The following is a 21093-nucleotide window of genomic DNA, read 5'->3' on the forward strand; positions in this document are numbered from 1 at the left end:
CACACTTGTGCATGCATACACACCATACAGACACCACACACACACACACACACACACACACACACACACACATACCCACACACATCCCCAATACAGGCACATACATTATATATGTACTGACATATACACACAAATACATATACACATATACACCATGAAACCACATACACACACACACACCATATATACACAGACATATATACACAGATACAAACAGACACACATACCACAAACAGACACATACACAATATATAAAGAGATGTGGAAAAATTGTGTGTACATTTTGCATTTTGCTACATATTACCAAACTACTCTCTAGAAATAGTGTACCAATTTTTGCTCCTAACAGCAGGCTTTGAGAGACTGAGTTTTTCTTCCTCTACATCTTTACTTCATTTTCACGTCACTTTCAGTAATTTTTTTTAATTCTGGCTTTATTCTACACTAACTTTTTCACAGAGTCAGTTTATTTTAATCCTCCATTTGTCTAAAACTCAATTCCTCGAAACTCTCTACAATTTCTCTATACCAGTGAGGCTTTCTTTTCTTTTTGGCGAGGGTCTGCAGTGAGAACAGCTGGGGTTCAAATGTGGAGTATAACCCGAAGGGTTTGCAACTTGAGCCTCATTTGAAGAGGGCTTTCGGAGAGTGGGTAGTGGGCAGGAATGCCTGTGGCTGGACACTCCAGGTTTATAAAGTTCTAAGATGATGCTCCATAACAAACTGAAAGTTACACGTGGCCCAATTGTTTCAGGCTCCTCAGAGGTGTGTCCCCTCCCCCTCCCCTGATGGCTTCATGCATAACCAAGCAGGTTTGGAGTAAAAAAAAGTCAAAGTCTCCTCCATAACAACAACTACTTCCTCCTCCTCCTCTTCTTTCTCCTCTCCCTCCTCCTCCTCCTCCTCCTCTTTCTCCTCTCCCTCCTCTCCCTCCTCTCCCTCCTCTCCCTCTTCTCCCTCCTCTCCCTCCTCTTCCCTACTCCTCCTGGAAACAAGGTCTTCTTCTGTAGTTTAGGTTGGTCTGGAACTCCAGGCAACCCTCCGGCCTACTGAGTATTGGGATTACAAGTGTGTGCCACCACCTCCAGCTCTTGTGTTCTGTTATACTCTGAATTCTAGCCATCCCTTATCTTCAGGGATTAGCCGTGAGACTTCAGCATTGCTGGGGGAAGAGTAGAGACACCGATACAGATACAGATGACTGTTTGGAGAGCGTCCAAACTTTGGGTTTCAGAAGACATATCTTCCCCCTTATATCTAAGTGACTTCCTGCTATGGCTCCAGACCACTGACAAGATACTTTATAGGAAATTTGCTCAGATGGAAACAAGAAATCATAGTGCCTGTTTAAATTGCACCAAGACCCTACAAGTAGATAGAAAGTTACACTAGTTCTACCCCATAAGGCATTTGCAAAGATTCTAAACAAAACATCCTCAACAGCAATAAGCAACAGGCATCTCGGGTTTTTATGCAAGCAAATAGATTAAACAGCCTAAATAAAATAGAAGTCAAGTGGATGTGGCAAGGTCCTCATGTAATCCCAGCATGCAGGTGAGTAAGGCAGAAGGCTCACAAGTCTTAGACTATTCTGGGCTACATAGCCTTGACTAGGTAGGCAAGACTTTACTTCCAAATAAAAAGATAGTCTACAGTGGATAAGGGAAGCCTTAAGGGATACTGCATAGCTGTAATACTTTAGGTTTCCATGACAATTTGCATTTTGTGGCTTATTTCAAATAATTGAGAAAGGCAACAGCGCCCTTGCTTCAGGAGTGTGGCATGCAAGATGAGGGGAGGACCAGAGCTAAGGCATTCACCTAACAGCAAAGAGGATAGATCGGCCTTGAGCTGCATACACCCACTCCACCCTCAGCCTCTGGACCGCTGCTGCTCTGTCCCTGGAAATGCTTGGCATGGGTTAAACCTTCCAACCTTGAGAGCTGGGTAGGGAGGAGGATGTGATGCTGTTGTATGTCTGGAGGCTCATTTCAGAATGTCTCCATCGGCTTAATCTGAGCAGAGTCAAAAGCTCACTCTGTTTGCCCCTAGGCCAACCCTACTGGGCACTGGCAGGGCTCAGGTGGAACCAAACTAGTAATGACTGCTGAGATCCAGCACTTACTCTTGCCAGTGACCTTAACCACTTTACATTTATTTCCACTTGAAGTCCTGCCAATAACCTTCCAGAGCAAAGTAATAGGCAGGAGTGGAGAGGGTAAGAGAAAAGACAATGAAGCCTGAGGAGAAAGGAGCAAGACAAATTTGATGCAATTTAAAAGCCGTTAAGTGCTGATTCTGGATCAGGGGATACTGGCTAGGAAAGGAAGATGAAGGAGAGGGAGCAGAAAAGAAATGAGAGGAGAAATAATGAAGCCAAGACAAAAGGCAGCCATGCACATGGTAGGTAACTGTAAGAGGAAAAACCTTTCCGGAGACCTTATGGGTTGGCCACACTGTCTCAGCTGAAGCAGAGGCTGTGTTCCGCTGGCTCTGTTTCCTACCCACTCTTACCACGAGGCTGCCACAGCCTCCACACAATCTTTCCTATGAGCCAGCTCCTGGTACTCTTTGGCCTGTGGCAGGCCAAGACAAGTTGCCTCCACCCTATGTAGCACAGACCTTTCCCCAGTTAGCACTGCCGCATTGAGATACATGAGCCTATTTTAGTGTTTGCAGATTAAGCGACCTCTTACAATCCCTTCTTCTAAGGTTCTCATTGCTACAAGGATACATTTCGTGTTGGGTGGAAATGGCCGGCTTTCACCCTGCTGCTCTCTTTCCCATCGGGAGCTGCAGAGCACCCTTTCCAACACTTGCTACCTTTTCAGATGGTCACCTCGGGCCACTCCTTCCTCTTCCTATAACCACCCCACCACACTCGCTGTCTTCAGAAGACCTTTATATTCCCTCCATCACTGGAAGGGAACCGGGGCCTTCTGCTGGTGACACTCCCACTCTCCATGGGCCGCCTCCACCCGTAAATATATGGCACCAGCCATGCTTCCTGTCCGACGTTTAAGGATTCCAACAGAAGTAATTACAGCTGCTGCCCAGGCCCTGCCTCACCCCAGACCCACCTCAGTTCTGATTTAATGCAGGTAGCTCCCCAGACGTAGTGAGATGCCGGGACTTGGAAAGTGGGACTCGATCTCTGAAGACTCTGGCCCTGGAGACATATTCTTACAGTCCAGAGAGGAAGGACAGTCTGAGCAAACCCCACCCTTTCACAGACACTCAGTTCCCTTTTTTTGTTTCCTGACTTAAACCAATGCCCTTTTTTTTTCTTCTTCTTCTTCTTAGCAATATGGTATCTGGTTCCGAGCTGCCGTCCCTATTCTGCTATCCCCAACCCCGCATTTGCCTGGGACCTCTTACACTCATAGAGTCCAGCTCTGAGAGGCTCTTTCTTCCCATTACTGGGGTGGTTGAGTCCCCTAAGATGATGGAGCTGGGCTGAACAAACAGGTCATCAGAATACCCTCCCTGGGGCAAAGGGATGACATACCTGAAGGACTGTGGGGGACAATCAGCCTCAGAAGAAGAGAGATGCCAGTGTCTTTGAGGTCTCCTGTGGCCTCAATAGGGGAGTCAGGGTCACACAATTCAACTTGGAGAACAAAGAAGGCTCATTCAGAGATCCTGAAATACATAGCCTGACAGAGGTAGAGACAAGACTTCCCTGCTGAGTCATTTTCTAAGAAAGCATTTTTCTTCTGCAGATAAAGTTGCTTGAATATAAGCCCACACAAAGACTTGTGCCCTTCCCCATTTTTTCAAATGTTCTTTTGTGAATATTCTACCTTCAAAATTCAGCCTTATGAACTAAGCCACGATGGAACAAACTTATAATCCCAGCTACTGGGGTGATGGGGGACAGGATGATCACCAGTTAAAGCCTGGACAACATAGGAGATTCTGTCTCATTTTTTTCCCTCCGAGATAAACAAGGTATAATATTTTCTTTGATTCTGTCAACTAGTAAACAAGACTAGATGTGTTCTTTGAAGCCTGAATGTTCCTTCAGCAGGTCCTGAGTTTGTGTCTCAGTTTCCATCTTCTCTGTGAGGATTCCCCTAAAGAAATGTAGCCAGTATTTGCCACATGATGGTGGCACAGGCCCAGGTGACTGATATTGTCCATCTTTCCTCATGGGTCACTTTCATATTGCCTTACAGAGACATTACACTTTAATTCAGAAACATATTACTGATCCCAAAAATTGGTCAGAATTTGGAAAGCACTAGGATTTTTTTTAAAAAAGCATTTGTAGAACAGCAGATTGGTAAATCATTACATTGGTATAGATCAATGGGCCAGGTGTTGTATGGCTCTCCCAACTTTATTGAAGAGTTATGGCCTTTCCTTGGTCACATGCAGTAGCTATTCTAGTCATCAGTGGAGTGTCCATAGAAATTCACCATACCTCTGTTTTTCTTCAGTGAGATGCTTCTTGTCACATGCCCCATCATTTCGAAAGGTCCATTTAGGGTGGGAATTAGAAGTTAATAACAGCACTGTGGGGAAATTAGACAGGGAGGCAAAGGCGGAAGACAGAATAAAGATAGGAACTTTTTCACCCTTTGGTCACAACCTAGTACCCTCATTCATACCAATAGGAATATCCCAAAATAGTTTGAACAAATAAGCTTAGTGAACATTTAAATTATTCCCCATGGAGATGAGTCAGCAGGTAAAGCACTTGTTTCTCTCCATGGAAGGAGAGAACTGATTTCTGTTAGTGGTCCTCCTGACCTCCACACTCATGTTGTGGCATGCACACACACATACACTTAAATACAATGTGATATAAGGTTCAGACCTTGGTGCTGTCTGTAGTAAACAGTTATGAGGAAGATAGAGAAAGTAGCCTAATTAGAGTGTTGTATAAATAGTGAAAGGCTGTGTACCTGATGAATCCAAGCAATTAATATTCAAAAAGACCTTCGTCATTTGGCTTAAGAGGTCAAACTCAACAATGTGTTTTCCAGGGTGAAGGGTGCCATCTCACAATTAGGTTCCAACTTTGAAATTCAAATATCTCCAGGTAGAAGTAGGGTGTGTGGCTGGGGTACCTGTGAAAATGGTACCTGGGCTTTGTGACAGCAACTAAAAGACATGGCAAGTTCGAAGCAAAAATGGCTGAGAGGAAAGTTAAGGCGACATTGAGCTTTTTTTTTTTTTTCCTAGAAGTAAAATATCTAGAGGAAAGTGAATCTCTTCTAGTTTTGAAGTACCAAGAACGTAAGACTCTAACTAGAGTCCTGTCTTCAGTTCTCAAAATAGTGCTAAACAAATCGTGAGCTATAAGAGTAACTTCTGGAGATTTAATGTGCAACATGGAGTCGGTATTAGTGCTCAATTTCGTCCTTGAGGCTGGATAAAAGAGCAGACTTAGGTGTCTTCAGCCTACACACACACACACACACACACACACACACACACACACAAAACTATTGATGGTGATGGATGTGTTAATTTGACTATGGCTGTTATTATACAAGATGAGTGTATATCATGACATTATACACCGGAAACACATGCAATTTTGTCAATTAAATATTTTAAAATAAAAAATCCCCCCAACTACATCACACAAGGAATGATAAAAAGAACCAAGTTTGAGTAGCTGAAGCAGGCTAGTTATCTTCTCATCTCCAGATCACTTACATGTAAAACAAAACCAAACACATAAAAACTTTAGAAACTCCCTAAAGTCCACTGAAACTTTTTAACTAGAGAGAAGAAAATCTTGCTGAACATCAAATGGCGGATTGGTAAAGAAACGTAGCAGACAATGGCGTTATTATTACCCTTAACCCCAGGAGATCACCCAACAAAAATGGGGGTAAATGAAGTGTCAGCTTGTTTCTGGAGCATTATGCAAGCCGGATACTTCAGGGTGTCCTACCATTAGCTCCTTGGCCACTGCTGCCTCCTTCTGCATTCTGGCCCATTTGTCTACCTGCAGTTGCCTCTCTTTCCCTGTGTAATATACTGGCTAAGACTAGGGCTATATCATATTAAATGGTTTATGATCGAATTCCAGCTTCAAAATAACCGTGTGTGCGACCTTTGGATAAGTGCATTTAAGGCCTCACGTGCCTCTGTCTCCTCATTTGGTGAATACTGGTAATAGTAAGCAGCTCCTGAGATGGATAGGATTTAAAGAGGCAGGCATAAACCAGGCACGGTTGCACCTACGATCTCCACCACTCAGGACAAGGATCAGAAATTGACAACCATTTTCAGCTACGTAGGTGACTTTAAAGGTAGCCTAGGATTAGTGAGGCCCTTTGTCACAAAGATAGCTGTTATAATACACGGGCCATGATAGTAATATTATGTGATGTTAAAAAGAAACTAGGTTCTGGAGTCATAACACGTGGGGTGTGCATTCCGAATACACTGCTACTGACACTGGACACATGGTTTCACATGCCACTGGAAAACACCACCGGTTTCCTCACCTGGAAAATGGAAGTAGCATTACCATCTTTCTCCTAGAATTACTCTGAGAATCTATTTTAAAACTCAGTACCCTTCAGCCTTTCTCTGCTGGACTATCTTGAAATGTCATCCGTGCTTGCTGCCACGTATTCGGGAAAGCAAAGTGCTGAAGTATGTTTTCTTTGTTGACCCGAGTACTTCAGAAGCTGGGTAAATTCATTGCCAGTTTTCAGAAGCAAATCAGCCAATTTAGTTCCTCAGCTAAAAGGTCGCTCACTGCTATTACTGTTCCTTTTCTTCAATGTACTTAGCCTGGAACTGGACATTGATGAGCACATTCAATTACCTTGTTCGGCTCCTACTACATTGCCCGAAACAGAATAGACAGTAAACAAACATGTGGACCCACTGATCACATGAGAAATGAACTGAAGCAATTAGCTCCGTCCCAGGGCTTCCTTGAGCCACACTTTGGTGCGAAAGATCATCCCAGTCTCCTTGGAAGTGGAACAAGAATGTTTTGCTGAGGTGAAGGACCCCTCCACTTGATCCTAGTCCAGGTTCTGATCCAACACGAGTCTGGGAAGAGAACTGCTTTCTTCGCGTGAGCTACTAAATTGCAACGTCTGCCAACAGTTACTGGCGCTGGGCGGGAGGAAGTGGAGCAGAGAGCAACAGACCTTAGGCGGAGCCTCTGCTGAAACTCGCGTCTGCAGCTGAGACAAATCATCCACCCGTAAGAGGGCGCTGTGCTGAGATCCCTACAGACAGACTCTATGGTCGCTGTTTCCCACGGCTCTAAGGAAGTGCACCCAGGCACCTCCTATAAACTTCCGTTGCTGCTCGCGCCTCTCTCTTTCTGACCTGATAGCGCTCCTGTAAACATGGTATGATCGTCTGTTGGGCTTTGATAGCATCCAGCTTAATCCTTGTACCCAGCGAGTACAGTACCATCCTAGGGTGCATCCGGGCTCTGGCATGACCCCGATGTACCCAAGAAACCTAGCATAGCAGAGAGCGACACAGAGGGAACAGAGTTTTGGGTGGAGGAATTGACTTGATGGCGTGACTTAGCTGTGGGTGGATTCGCTGTTTGATGGCGCGTGTGACTGCAACGCTACATTTTAGAGCTACATGGTCGTTGTGTGTTAGTGAATAGTTGTAAAGTAAATTAGTTCTGTTGGCATCCAGCGAGGACTCTCAGCCATTGTGGTCCGAAAACTTTATTTTTACTAGGTGAACGTCCCTAAGACCCGCCGGACATTCTGCAAGAAATGTGGGAAGCACCAACCCCACAAGGTGACCCAGTACAAGAAGGGCAAGGATTCTTTGTATGCCCAGGGTAAGTTGCTTAGGTGTAATTTGGTTGTGGGATTGGGAGTTGTTGGAAAATAAAGACCCGAGCCTCCCCTCTCTAGGCGGGCTGGCCTGGAATAAGCAATCTTCCTGTCCCAGCCTCTCAAGAGTTAGGGTTGTACTTGTTCCCTGGCATGCCAGACTCAATAATTTTGTTTTTGATGTGACATGCAATGTACTACAAGTCCAGGTATGCCCCTCTCCTAGGGTAGAATTATTTCTCAATGCAGGGCAGCTTCAAATTTAAACCTGAGACTTCCTTGTGACTATTTTGACTTACGACCTGTAGTATGCCATAACAAATAACTTTTTCCCCCCCCAGGAAAGCGGCGTTATGACAGGAAACAGAGTGGCTATGGTGGGCAGACTAAGCCTATTTTCCGCAAAAAGGTTAGTGCTTACTAGAATCCTCAATATTTGCTGTACCGCTTAAGGAGGCAGAAAGGAAAGAATGTGTCCTAAGAATTATGTGTATACCAAGAAGACTTTTGTTTATGGTTGTGTCTGAATCCCCAGCCCTTGCAGCAAAAATTGCCGTTTGTTGAGGCTCAGTGGAGTTGTTACTGATTACAAAGGCAGGTTCGATTTCCTGTACTGCCATGGAAGGCTGGGATTTCTCGGTCTTTTAAGTCTTAGAACTTCTTCGAAGTGTAAGTTTCTTGGGTTTGTAGGGTAATGGAAACATTCATTTAAATGTCCAGCCGACTTGTGTGGAAAGTTGATACATTTCAACTTTCAAATTGCAAAAAAGAGCAGCAAAACTCTGGCGGAAATCGAGAACTGAGTTGATTAGAGTGAGTGTACTCAACAGTCCAGAGAAGTGTAGGTTGATAAGTGTCCCATCTTAAGTTTTGTTTCCTAGTTGGCATGAATTTAGCTGGCTTTTATTTGATTCAACTACTAAAAATAAAAGTAACCTAAAGGCCGGGCAGTGGTGGCGCACGCCTTTAATCCCAGCACTCATCCCAGCACTCGGGAGGCTGTGGCAGGCGGATTTCTGAGTTCGAGGCCAGCCTGGTCTACACAGTGAGTTCCAGGACACCCCGGGCCACACAGAGAAACCCTGTCTCGAAAAACAAAGTAACTTAGAAGGCTACAAATTTAAAGTAGCTTTTCTCTTTCCTTTTTTTTTTTGGCACTGTAGCACAGGCTGAACTCAAACTCCTGTGGCTGTACCCTGCCTCTGGGAACCACAAGTGTGTACCTCCACACACTGCTTCCATTTTGTTACTGTTAGGTTTTCTCTTAAAATCACAGGCTTTTAAATTTTAAACTTAATAGCTAAATACAAGTTGGGGCAAAATGTAATTTTGCGAGGGATTTGACTTCATATCTTTTCTAGGCTAAAACTACAAAGAAGATCGTGCTGCGACTGGAGTGCGTGGAGTCCAACTGCAGATCCAAGAGGATGCTGGCGATTAAGAGGTGCAAGCATTTTGAACTGGGAGGTGACAAGAAGAGAAAGGTACCCTCCTTTTTTGAATGTTTATCTTTATTTGTAGAGTTAACTGTTTCAGGCCTCTACCATAAGGCACCCTCCAAGATGATTGTCCACAGCTGAGTTCTATATCCCACATCTGAAGTGCTGGGGAAACAGAAGTTTTGTTTTTATGTCTTCTGAATCTAGCATATGCTTTATTGACACATCCAGAATTTTGAACACTGCTGTATCTAAAAGAAATGGCTTCTAAGGTTTTTTGTGGCTAAGATTGAACCCAGGGCTTGTGAAGGTTCCTTAAAAGTTACAAAACACATTTTGTTTTTCTGTTGCAGGGCCAAGTGATCCAGTTCTGAGCTGATTTTTGTTATGAAGACAATAAAATCGTGACCTTTTACCCTCTTTGGGGAGGGAATAATAAATTAAAGCTTTCAGAAATTGACTTTGGAAATCTTTTATTCTTTAATCTTTTTACAGTCCAGACTTTGTCCACCTTCCAACTGTTTATTATCCCACACCTACCCCACCCCAGAGACTTGGATTTCCAGGTATAGGCCAGTAACAACTGGAATGATGGGTGACTGTAGCTTTAAAATGCACGCTTCAAGAGATCTGGGAGCATAGTGATGTACATTCATTACATATACATTCCTTGTTTAGATTTATGCCCCTTTAAGCATTTTGACTTTGACAATTCCACCCCCTGGATTTTTCTGTAGACTAGCCTCATCCTCCTGAGTGCTGGAGTTACAGGCATTTCAAAATGCCACTGTACTGGCCTTTCCTATCAGCAGTAAAACTGAGGAGGGAGGTGAGATCCCCTGGGACTAGTTAGTAGTTGTTCTGCACACTGCTCTTTAAATGCTTAATTATCTCACCCATGTCTGGGTTTTAGTTGACGCCTTCAACTTCAATATTTCAGGTAGATACTTTTGTGCACATTCAGAATATTCATAGTCCATGCTAAGTGCCCCCATATAGTGATTTGTGTCCAGTTGGCTTAGCTTTAACTCCTGGCACTTGTTCTTTACAGAGGGCTGGAGTTCAGCTCCAGAGGATCCTATGCCCTCCTGACGTCCTGAGCGCCAGGTGTGCATGTGGAACTCATACAGGCAAAACACTTGAACCACATACAATTTAAAGGGTCTTTTTTGTTGTTTTTGACTTAGCTGTACAGATTATAGTGGATAAACACCTGCTCCAGGGTTGTGACAGTTAAAATCAACCAGTATACAGGAAGCATCTGTTATCATTGTGCCTGGCACAGGAGTATCCACTTAATTTCAAAAGCCTACCTTGTTTTAAAGGGGAAATACAGGGAAGGGCAGGAAATAAGTTTGGTCTTTAGCAAAGCCCAGCACTTATGTAGATCTCTGCCTTTAAAGATAGTTTATCTTTCTAACCTAAGCAAAACAGTGCCTGAGGGATTTATTCGAGTTTTTAAGGTTAAAGTCCATTGATAGAAGCCTAGATGTGCTTTCTCCGGGAGAAGCTGAGTGATGGTGCAGCCAGGATTGCAGGCTAGTCCTCGACCCAAGGAAGAAATCTGCATGGTGTAAGAAAGAGGCCCACCAATCTCCTGCAAGTTTCGAATAGCCACAGCCCAGGCTAAGTTTGAGAGTGGCCGTTCCCAAACCTCAAAGTGGTTTTCCTGAAAAGCCAAGAAAAGAAGTGTGAACATGTGGTAACTTCTTCACTAGCCATATTTGATATTCAGCCTTATTAGAACTATCATGCACTTGGAGAAAAGAATGAAAGTTAGCCAAAAGTGTATTTTAGAAACTTAAACGTTATGTCCCATTGGTGAAGGCCACCAACAGTAAAGGGCTGACTGGCAAAGAATGTCCTCTCCACCACCTTGGAGGGGCAGTACTGTGCTGGCCCACACTGTAGTGTGAATAAAAATACTTAAAAAGTCATGTCCAGCTGGGTGTGGTGGCACACACCTTTAATCCCAGCACTCAGGATGCACAGGCTGATTCAAGGCCAGCCTGGTCTAAGAAGGGAGTTTCAGTACAGTCTGGGCTAAATGAGAAACTTTTTTTTTTTTTTTTGGTTTGTCATTTTTTTATTAGATATTTTATTTACACTTCAGATGCTATCCCCTTTCCCCATTCCCCCCCCTTAGAAAACCCCTATTCCATGCCCCCTTTTCCTTTTTGCATTTAAACATTTTTTTAAAAATGTTAATCATAGGCTTTATAAGTTTGGTATTGCTCAATCAGAGGTGTAACCCACTACCCAACCTAGATATATCAAAAGACCTCATCCACCAAAGTTCATATGCTGCTATGAAAGTCTCTAGATGTACTAACTTTGTCTCTTAACACCCGAGTGTAGTTGTCAGCTGGCTAATACTTTCTATTGGTTTAAATCCGTGTCAGAGTAGTCTTCTCTGGTGGATACCCCACACAAAGCCTGGCCCACAGAACTAGTTCCAGGACAGCCAGGACTACAACAGAAAAATCCTGTCTTTTAAAAGACAGAATTCTGGCAAAGGCCTTATTATTAACCACTCCATTATCAAGCTCAAGGGAAAAACAGAGAAAAAGGTCAGTTGTGTCCTCTTTTAGCAGTTAGGCTTGAGATAATTTTTACTTTTAGGCTTGAGATAATTTTGTACTTAAGTATTAAAAGGCCATCACAAAATACTGTGAATCATATACTTAAATGCATGAGAATATGTTCCTGGCCAATTTTCTCCCAAGGGGCATTACTTACCTTTCTAAAACAGTACCCCTGCTTGCCCAAGGGGTCTTGGTTGACGGCAATTACATCCTTATTCTGAAGTAGAGCTTTGGCTTGAGAACTGATTTGTCGGAGATCGTTGGACATGAGTAGAGGAGCTGCCATGATAGCCCAGAGGGCCATCTGCGTTACTTGCTGGTCCCAACTGAGGCCAAAGTTGCCAATCACTAACTAGGACAAAGGGTAGACTAAGTCAGATGGGAGACTAGTCAACTGATTGGGTTTCTGTTGTTTGTTGGGGACACAGAGGTCCTTGTCTGAAAACCAGGAATGTTTAAACACTCACGGGCCTCTTCTCAATGGAGGGGATAAAACACCAGTTTTCCTGCCCAGAAGGCTGGGAGTAGATTTTGGTGATCCATTTGCTATCAGTGGAGGCAGACCTCACGCAAATTCTCCAGAATGATTATCTCACACCCTTCCCTCCCTTAGACCCTTACCTATCCTTAGGGGAGATGTCATGTGTACTTTATGGCCTGCTGACTTCTATGCTATTGGTCAGAGATAACACTAGATTCTAGGCCTCTTAGCTATACAACCCACTCTCGGGGTCACAAGGACCGTGTAAAAGAGTTCCTATGTAGCCACACCTTGAGCTTTATTGTGCACCTAGAAGCAGACAGACAGTTGCCCGGAAACCTTTTCCCAAATGGCACCGTGTTTTAAATATGCTGACAATGACCTACATGGAGTTAGACTTCCTAAAGTCTGATCCAGGTTGACAAAGTCAATATGCACCTGGTTTTCATTCTTATCTCTTCGGTGGGTTCAATTCCCTGTTTGGATACCTTCAGGGACCCCTCAATGGTTGTTTTTTCTTTTCTTTTTTTGGAGATAAGGTCCAAGCTAACCTTTTGGCCTTGAATTTGGAGCAACTCTCCTGTCTTAGCCTCTGTAGTTCTGAGACTCCAAGCAACTACATATTGCCCGCTGAAACATTTTAAAAATGTCCTAAATAATTGACTGAGAAAAACCATTTTCTACAGCATGGTGAAGTAAATACTCACAAAAGGCCTCTTCCCAGGGCTCAGCGTATGGCTTGTGCAAGGCCCTAGTATCAGATCCAGATACCAACATTAAAAAGCTACCTCGTAAATGAGGAGAGTTCAGGTCTTTACCATGTCTGGGTCATTCCAGCCCCCTGGTCCAGCGACTTCAACAATCTCCTTCTGGTTAATTACTGTCCAGGCCAAGATACTCTTTATGCTTTCCCAGGAATCATAAACATCATTAAAATTTCTCCAATGATTGCAGTAATGCTGAATATCTGTGTAATTGGGCTGTAAAAAGACAGAATTCTTTACAGTCTTAACTTTCCTGTCAGATTCTGCTGATCTACAGAGCAAAAGCCTCCCATAACAAAGCCAGACCATCATTTGGAGTTCTAAATATAAGGGAATTTCAACAGAAGCTGTTCACTTCATCTAAGTAGGCCATGTAATTTTAAGTACCTGTTTATAAAGTGACTTTAATGCTATTTATGTTGGACATGCCCTGAAGTGTATCTAAGTACTGGCATTACGAAAGATCTTTACACATTAATGTGTAAATATGCCTAAGATAGCCATGTTGCTAATAAATTAATTACAGTGACCTAAATGGTAAAAATAAGGTCTGTAAAGTTACATGGGATACTATCGAACATGATAAAATTGGAATCTGAAATATGTAAATTGTGGAATGAACCAGTGTGTAGATTCACAGGTATGACATCCAAGGTCTAAAATGTTGAAGAAAAAGTTAGACTATCTATAGTTGAAGAAAACAATATATATTCATTTCATAAATACTTAAAGACCACCTACCCTCCTGGAAAACTAAACAGTTAATGCCTAGACAGTGAATGGGCAGAAGGCTATTTTGAAGTAGAGAAGACCCAAGCATGGAACATCTGGTCAGATTTCAATGTTAATTAAACCAACCCTTTTTAAAATCTTGGAGGAAGACATGGAAGAAACAATAAGCAAGTGCGTCATCATAGGCTTATATGAACATGTGTTTGTGGGACCCATCACCATCCCTGCACAGTGAATATAAAACAATGGGGTAGATAAGGTATATGATGTATAGAAAGGAAAAAGTGCTATGCTGGAAAGAGCTGTTGGAGGCTAGAGGCAGGCAAGAGGCATGTTGATGGAGTTTGATTCTATTCCAAGTGCAATGGAAAGCCAGGTACATTCGAAGGAGGAGACAGACGGGAACCCCATGACAGTTTTCAGGAGACAGTTCTGCTGCCGTCTGGAAAATGGTGTGGGTAGGAAAGGAGCAGAAGTAGAGGGAGGAGGCTGTCAAAGCAGGCTGGGTGAGATGAGTGTGGATGGAATGACAGCAAGTGACTGAGACCAAGAGAGTCTTCGGAGTAAATACTGGCAGGATTGCTGGTGGACAGGATGTGAGTGGTGAAAGAAGAGGAAAACTCAAAGATGGTTTCCTGGTTGGTAGAAGCTTAGGCCAGAATTACAAGCAGTGGGGACGGTGAGAAGTGCATCTTTGTACTCGAAGCTCTGAAGTTTAGATTCTGGGCTCACTAGCTCACCTTATGAAAGGGTCTCAAATAAAGAGGCCACTCACAGGAGTAAACAATGCTTCTGCCAGTCCTGTTCAAGGCCAAGGACATGTGCTTATAACCTGCAAGAGGAAAACAATGGGTAAAATAAGGGAAAGCAGGGTATTTCCAGCCAGTGCTGTGTATCTGAAGAGGCCACTTATATTGTAAACTAGTGACAGGGACAGGTTGCTCTCTGCTTAAAACTGCTTCAATTGTGACTACTGGGTTGCTCTGAGGAGGTGGTACAGAGACACTAGGCACAGAGAGCAAAGGCAGGGGTCAGATGCTTCTTTATCTGGGCTCTCACAATGTCAGATCTAGTTATAATTAATAATTATAATGCATTTTCAAGGTCCTTGAATCGAAAGTGCACAGCATATGCCATGCGCCATGGTAGGCATGTATGAATTTCACACACATGAATAAATGATGGAGCCAACTTCTTTGGCTGGGCAGTGGTAGCACACACTTTGAATCCCAGCCCTCAGGAGGCAGAGGTATGGTTATCTCTGTGAATTCAAGGCCAGCCTGATCTACAGAGCTGGTTCCAGGACCTCCAGGGCTACACAGAAAAAGAAAGAAACAAAGAAAGAAGACAGGGAGAGATTTTTGGAAGCTCAGCTTGAGTATGGCCTCAAGTTCTTGTGTCTTGCTATATCTTTCACTTGATGTTAACCAAAAGGCCAGGAAAGAATTATGGCTAAATCTCTTGAAGAAAACATACCATTTAGGCTAATGAAATGGTTCGGCTAGCAAAGGTACTTACTGTCAATCCTGACAACCCGAGTTTGATCCCTGGGACTCATCTGGATGGAAAGAGAGAACCAATCCCTGCAGGTTGTCCTCTGACTTAGCAGGCTCTATAGCACATATACCCCCCACAAATACACAGTCACATGTACTAGACATCATTTTGACTTTGTTGACTTTAACATAATTTTTAAGATGCAATTTAAAAAAAGAGAAACATACCATCCGCCAAGGATACCACATTGGTACAGTAACAACCATCAAATTTTAGCAGATCTATACCCCAGTCAGCAAATGTCTGGGCATCAATGTCATAGTATCCAAAACTCCCGGGGAAGCCTGCACAGGTTTTATTCCCAACATCTGCATAAATCCCTAACTTCAATCCTTTGCTGTGCACCTAAAATGAGAAGAAAGATGGACCACAATAGAAAATCAACCAGGAAGTAGTTTAAAAAATGGTGGGAGGGCCACTTACTAAGACTAAGCAGAGATGTGTGCTTCTCCAGGTCTTGGGGACTTGGTTCCTTACAGCACTCCAGTTTTTAAGCTGAGTTTGTTGGAAGCAGGGAACCAATTGTCCAGTTTTGCTAAGGCAGTTCTAACTATGCATATGAACCGTAGCACAGAAGCGAGGAAAAGGCTCTGACCACTTAAATGTTCCTCATGGGATCCTAAACAGTCTCTTTTCTAAACAGTGATAGATTTGTCTTGAGAAAGGGTGATGGCATTTCAGTTAAGCCTCTCTGAGTCTCTTCCAGTCTTGGCCTTCCTGGTGTCTCGGTAAGCTAGGTTAAAACAAGGATCCCAGTAAGTTATCCTATCCTCTGACTCTTGATATCTCCTTAGCTACTGAACTCCCAGTATTTGCTCATTGGTTGTAGAATCTCACTTGTCCACCCAGTTTGGAACATGACCTTTTTTCCTGCAGTACTGAATAAAATCTGCTCCATTACCTTTGCTAGTATCGGGCCTCGTTTGTTTTCAATAGTCTCCAGAAATACTTGCTTTTATCTTTTAAAATTCATTTTCAATTATATACTTAATAGTATAGTATAACTGTGTGTGGCCCCTTGTGCTGATGTGGAAATACAAGCATGCATGTCACAATCTTTTCACATAGGAGACTCACTCGGTGGTTTCAGCCAAAGACGGTTATCAAGATAGGCCCTGGAAGCTATTGTGAAATGTTTATAGGCTGATAATAATTACATCTGGCAAGCACCATAATTTATTGTTCAGGCAACACTCCATTTTGAAAGCACCATGCTGTCTGTTTCACAATAAACCTTCATAAAGCCATAACAAATAAACAGCTCTAAACTCACAAAGTTAGCTAGGTGTTTAATCCCACTAGGAAAGCGCTGGGGATCTGCCTGAAGCTGGCCCTTTGAATCCCTTTCAGGAGCCATCCAGCAGTCATCTATGCAGAGGTATTCATAACCAGCATCTCTCCAGCCATCAGAGGCCATTAGCTCTGCCATCTGCATGAACAATTGCTCACTGAAAAAGAAATTCGAACAGTCATTCCAATTCGTTTAGATGACTACTTCAGCGCTCCCATTTTAAGGCATCTCGGGATTTCACAGTTTCTAAAAATGCAGTAACACCACGGTAGTAATCACAACCCATATGAGGAAAAATGAGCCATCCTTCCTGTTACTCCTCTCTCCCTCCTCCCACTACCTCTGACCCAGAACTCACAGAAGGGTTGGGGCCTTCAGTTCCATGCCTAACCTTATAAAAGAAATAAACAAAAACTCCAAATTATTAACAATGTGACATATGACAAAACTGTAACGTTATTGTAACTAACAAGCTGTGGTGGCTCAGGCTTGTAATTCTAGCTATTGAGGAAACCGAAACAGGAGGACCTGCAGGAGCAAGGCCTGCCTGGCCTACATACAACTAGAGAGATCCAAGCAGAGAAGGGTTAGCATGATCAACAGCTTCTTCTGCTATCAGCTTTACTTAGGTAGAGAAAACAATCTCATTCATAAGAATAATAGAAAAAAAGGAGCCAGAAAAGGCTAGGATACCTACAGATTAATGTTTATCAACCATATGTTAAAACGATTCTGTTCCTCAGTGGCTTGAATAAATGGAGAAATATTACCTTACTCTTGGATCAGGAAACCTTGAACAAATCCCAAAAAAAGACTTTTGAAGGAATTTGGCAAGATTTAAAGAGCTCACCTCAAAGATGAAATGCTTATGTTCTATAAAAGAAATGAAGCTACTGTAACACAGCTTTTAGAATACAAAGATGACTGAGATTCAAGATTTCAGAAAGAGAAGCATCGATCTCATGAGTCTTCTGGCTTCCCCAAAGAATACAAGGTTTCATGATCACCACCAGCCCTATTTTTTTTTTTTTTTTTGAGATGGTTTCTCTGTGTAGCCCTGGATGTTCTGGAACTAGCTCTGTAGCCTCTGCCTCTGGAGTATTGGGAATAAAGGTGTGTGCCACCACACCTGGCTCACAATTACTTTCTTATAAAAACCCACCTTCCCTCTGAAATGCTATTTCAATCAAACTGAGTCTTTGTTTGCTATTTGCAAATTTACTCTGCACTCAAATAAAATGCTATTTACCTTTTATTTTAACTTTGATTTCTTGGCATAAGACTTCAAAGCCAGAAATAAAGAATTGATATGTCCCACTGTATGAATTTCAAAACAACTCATAGTCAAGAACTACCTATATCTGCAATAGATGCAAGACCCAAAACAAATGGAATAAAAGAAAAACTCAGATGATACAGTTAAATGGCAAAAAAGGAAATCCATTGAGGAAAGAGTTCAAGGAACTGATTTAAAGTAGGAAAAGGCATTAAACCTCCTTAGTAATTCATTACAATCATGTACACAAGAAGGGCTGCGGTGTAGGTCAGTGTTTAACATTTTCTAACATGTTGAATCTTGAGTTTAAGTCCCACAGGGGCAGAAAAATAATAACACAAAACAGACTGGCAAAAATTCTAAGAGAATGACAAAGTTCAGGGTTGGCTGCACTGCTGGGAAAAGAGGCAAAATGACACACTGTGGGTATGCACATACATCTGCAAAATCTTGGTTAATGACTGTTTAATATTATCAAAATAATCATAGCTTTACACCCTAAAATTAGTGTTCTAAGAAAAGAATGAAGCCTGGCCCAGTGTGGTGGCTCATGATATCGATCAGCCAGGCCCACAGAGCGAGACCTTTCTCATTTAAAAGAAGACTTAAAGAAAAAAAAAGAGAGAAAATTCAAGTATAGGATGCACAAAAATTGAAGAACACTAATAGCTCTTAATAGAGGACTGCACAAATGAATTATAGCATATACAGAGACTTGAATATATCAAGTTCTTACTCTGTACCAGGTACACTACTCTGCACTTCTTTTTGAGGTCATTCAAATGTATCCCAGGCTGGCCTCAAACTTGTGTGACATAAGATGGACTTAAACTTCTGATATTCCTGCTTCTACCTCCTGAACTTTGGGATGTAAATGTGCACCGCCATTCTCAGTTTACAAGAGCTATGCTAGGCAAACACTGAGCTACATCCCCAGTCCAATTTAGACAAAAATAATTATACTGGACATAGTCCTGCATGCCTGTAACCCCAGCAAGGTGGCAGAAGGATCCCCAGTTCAAGACGACCTTGATCCACATAGGGTGACCATGTCCCCAAAGTCCAAGGGCAAGGAATTCAGCCCAGTAATAGAACACTTGCTTAGCATGTGCAATACGTTCAGACATGTCCCCAAACTTCAGGAAAAACAAAAGAAGATGAATGCTTTACCTAACGCTACAATGAAGTAGAATTTGAACCCAGTCGGGACACTAGGGTGTTGATGTTACTCACACATAAAAGTCATGCTGTTTTTTAGGAAGTCAGTTAGAAATCTGGGTTTTCATTTACATAATAACCTGCAGGGTTATATATGAATGTTCACCATGACTATTTCTGGATAATGAAATAAGGAGGCTTAATTTCCATTATGTCATTTTTAACACTTACTTGTTTGCAGTGTTCACTAGTTTTATAATAAGCTCCCCACCCCACCCCACCCCCAAAAACAGCCACCATTAACAAAACAAAAAGACCAAAAAAAAACCCTATATTGTCAAGTCACCGCAGATTTTATCTCAGGGATACAATGGGCATAGCCTGAAACTCAGAAAGTCATTTTCTCTTATGATGTCTGTCCAACACCCTGACTTTACCTTTAGAGGCATTCAGAGAAATAACTGGTGAACACAGAGAGGAAGTTGTGGCACCACTAGGTGACCTTACTATATTTTCAATAATACTTATAAGGGAGCCATTCAATACCTAATACTGGTTCTTAGTCTTTTCTACATCACAGATTCATTTAAGAAGCTGAAGAGGCCAGGTGTGGCGATGTACCCTTTTAATCCCAGTATCTGGGAGGCAGAGGTCACAGAGAAAACTTGTCTCAAAAAAAAAAAAAAAAAAACGAATTTGAAGAAAGGAAAACATATCTTTGTTAGAAAATGCTCATATATTTGTGTAAATTTTTAATTCATGTTCTTAAGTCAGGATAAAGACATCTGTTTTATTTGCCTAATTGAGGGGATCAGGGCATAAATAGCTGGTTTTTAAAGTGGGTTTATTTTAATTGAGAAGATCATCTCTGTCAGATAACTGTTTTACAGCTCTTTCTTTTTCTGAAGGTGTCTCACTAGGCAGCCCTGGCTGGCCTTGAACTCAAGAGATCTGCCTGCCTCTGCCGCTGGAGTTCTGGGATCAAAGTCCTGAGCCACCATGCCCAGCAATTTTAACAGCTTTTTCTGTCTCAACTCCATGAGTTAAAACGGACCTTTTATCCTAGTTTGCAAACTAGGATTATGCCTGGTCTTATCTCTCACCTTTGACATATAAAGTTCCTTCAGGTCAACCTTCCAGCCTGCTGCTATGCTCAAGGGAAGGGAGTTCAGGAACACTTCAGTTATCCCATGGTTTCTCTAACTCTAGCTTCATTACAGCCAAAGAACCCGTGATCCAAAAAGAAGGAAATCACATAGGTCTTAGTCATCCTCCTACCCATTCCAACTGTACTTATGGGTAGCACAAGGCTAGCACTAAACAAGGGCAGAGTACAAACCCACACAAAGGGTCTACATGGAACCAAATAATAAATGAAAAAGTCAGTGAAGGATATATGGAGTGGAAGCAAAGCACTAGCTGCTAGCTATCTCCAATTTCAGGATAGCTCACAGTGAGAATAGTTTACAGACAGTCTACATCTCGGATGGGACATACAATTTTAAATTTAATATAAAATTGCTGGGAATAAAAAAGTCATCAATAGTAGGAGAGCTATCCCTCCAGCTCAAATGTTCCATTCCTTCTACCAAATACACCCACACAAACACACGGAAAGAGGAAGGACCACTCCATATCTCATACCTTATGCAGGCATCAGGCTCTTCTTGGCAGTCAAGGTTGCACATGAAACGTTCCCAGTGCAGCCAGCCCATAGTAGGAGTGAGCGCCAAGCCATTGTCCAATGCTCTAGCCCCAAGAATGCTCCAGAAAACTAAAGCCAGGGGGCGAAGCGCAAGCTCACAGACCAGCCGCATACCTCCGCTCCAAAACTTCACAATCATTAAAATCCTTTGGTTCAGTTTCCTGTGTTAAACTGGGCTTTCAAGTTTATCCTTGGGGCGGACCAATCGGCAACCAACTACTCAATAATGACATCATCGTTTCTCAGGCAACTGAGCCGTTATCTCCAAAAGTGAACCAATGAATAGTCACGTAAGACATTCATCAACCAATCATATTG

The 21093-nt window shown here is 42.5% G+C and overlaps 3 protein-coding genes and 1 non-coding gene across 11 annotated transcripts in view; 2 read left to right on the forward strand and 2 right to left on the reverse strand.

Moving 5' to 3' along the window:
• The window catches only part of Btk (Bruton tyrosine kinase), a 45035-nt gene extending 37937 nt beyond the window's left edge, over positions 1–7098 (reverse strand). The window contains exons 1-3 of one of the 7 annotated variants that reach the window (XM_076918234.1): positions 6797–7098; positions 4427–4517; positions 3509–3610 (exon numbers count right to left, since the gene is read on the reverse strand). The gene's annotated coding sequence lies outside the window, so the exon portion shown is untranslated. Of the gene's footprint in view, positions 1–3080; positions 3224–3508; positions 3657–4426; positions 4518–4910; positions 4928–6470; positions 6698–6796 lie in introns of those variants that run through there. The other 6 variants (XM_076918235.1, XM_076918236.1, XM_076918238.1 and 3 more) reach the window with 6 other exon arrangements.
• Positions 7099–7182: 84 nt separating this feature from the next.
• Positions 7183–9686, forward strand: Rpl36a (ribosomal protein L36a). The gene is made up of 5 exons (XM_034485681.2): positions 7183–7337; positions 7687–7792; positions 8129–8196; positions 9149–9271; positions 9580–9686. The coding sequence occupies exons 1-5, from the start codon at positions 7335–7337 to the stop codon at positions 9598–9600; spliced, it is 321 nt and encodes a 106-aa protein (XP_034341572.1). The 5' UTR covers positions 7183–7334; the 3' UTR covers positions 9601–9686.
• Positions 9683–21053, reverse strand: Gla (galactosidase alpha). 2 transcript variants are annotated; one of them, XM_034485680.2, is made up of 7 exons: positions 20715–21053; positions 16619–16793; positions 15307–15346; positions 14529–14620; positions 13111–13272; positions 11966–12163; positions 9683–10895 (listed from the first exon to the last, which is right to left on the reverse strand). In XM_034485680.2, the coding sequence occupies exons 1-7, from the start codon at positions 20912–20914 to the stop codon at positions 10635–10637; spliced, it is 1128 nt and encodes a 375-aa protein (XP_034341571.1). In that variant the 5' UTR covers positions 20915–21053; the 3' UTR covers positions 9683–10634. The 2 variants fall into 2 exon arrangements, with proteins under 2 accessions (XP_034341571.1, XP_034341570.1); XM_034485679.2 differs by lacking the exon at positions 15307–15346 and adding an exon at positions 15513–15690.
• On the forward strand, positions 10985–11135 carry LOC117695670 (small nucleolar RNA SNORA47). The gene has a single exon (XR_004604699.1). It is a non-coding gene; the product is annotated as a small nucleolar RNA SNORA47 (small nucleolar RNA).
• Positions 21054–21093: the final 40 nt, after the last annotated feature.

The sequence above is a fragment of the Arvicanthis niloticus genome, chromosome X (assembly GCF_011762505.2).
Source record: "Arvicanthis niloticus isolate mArvNil1 chromosome X, mArvNil1.pat.X, whole genome shotgun sequence".
NCBI lineage: Eukaryota > Metazoa > Chordata > Mammalia > Rodentia > Muridae > Arvicanthis > Arvicanthis niloticus.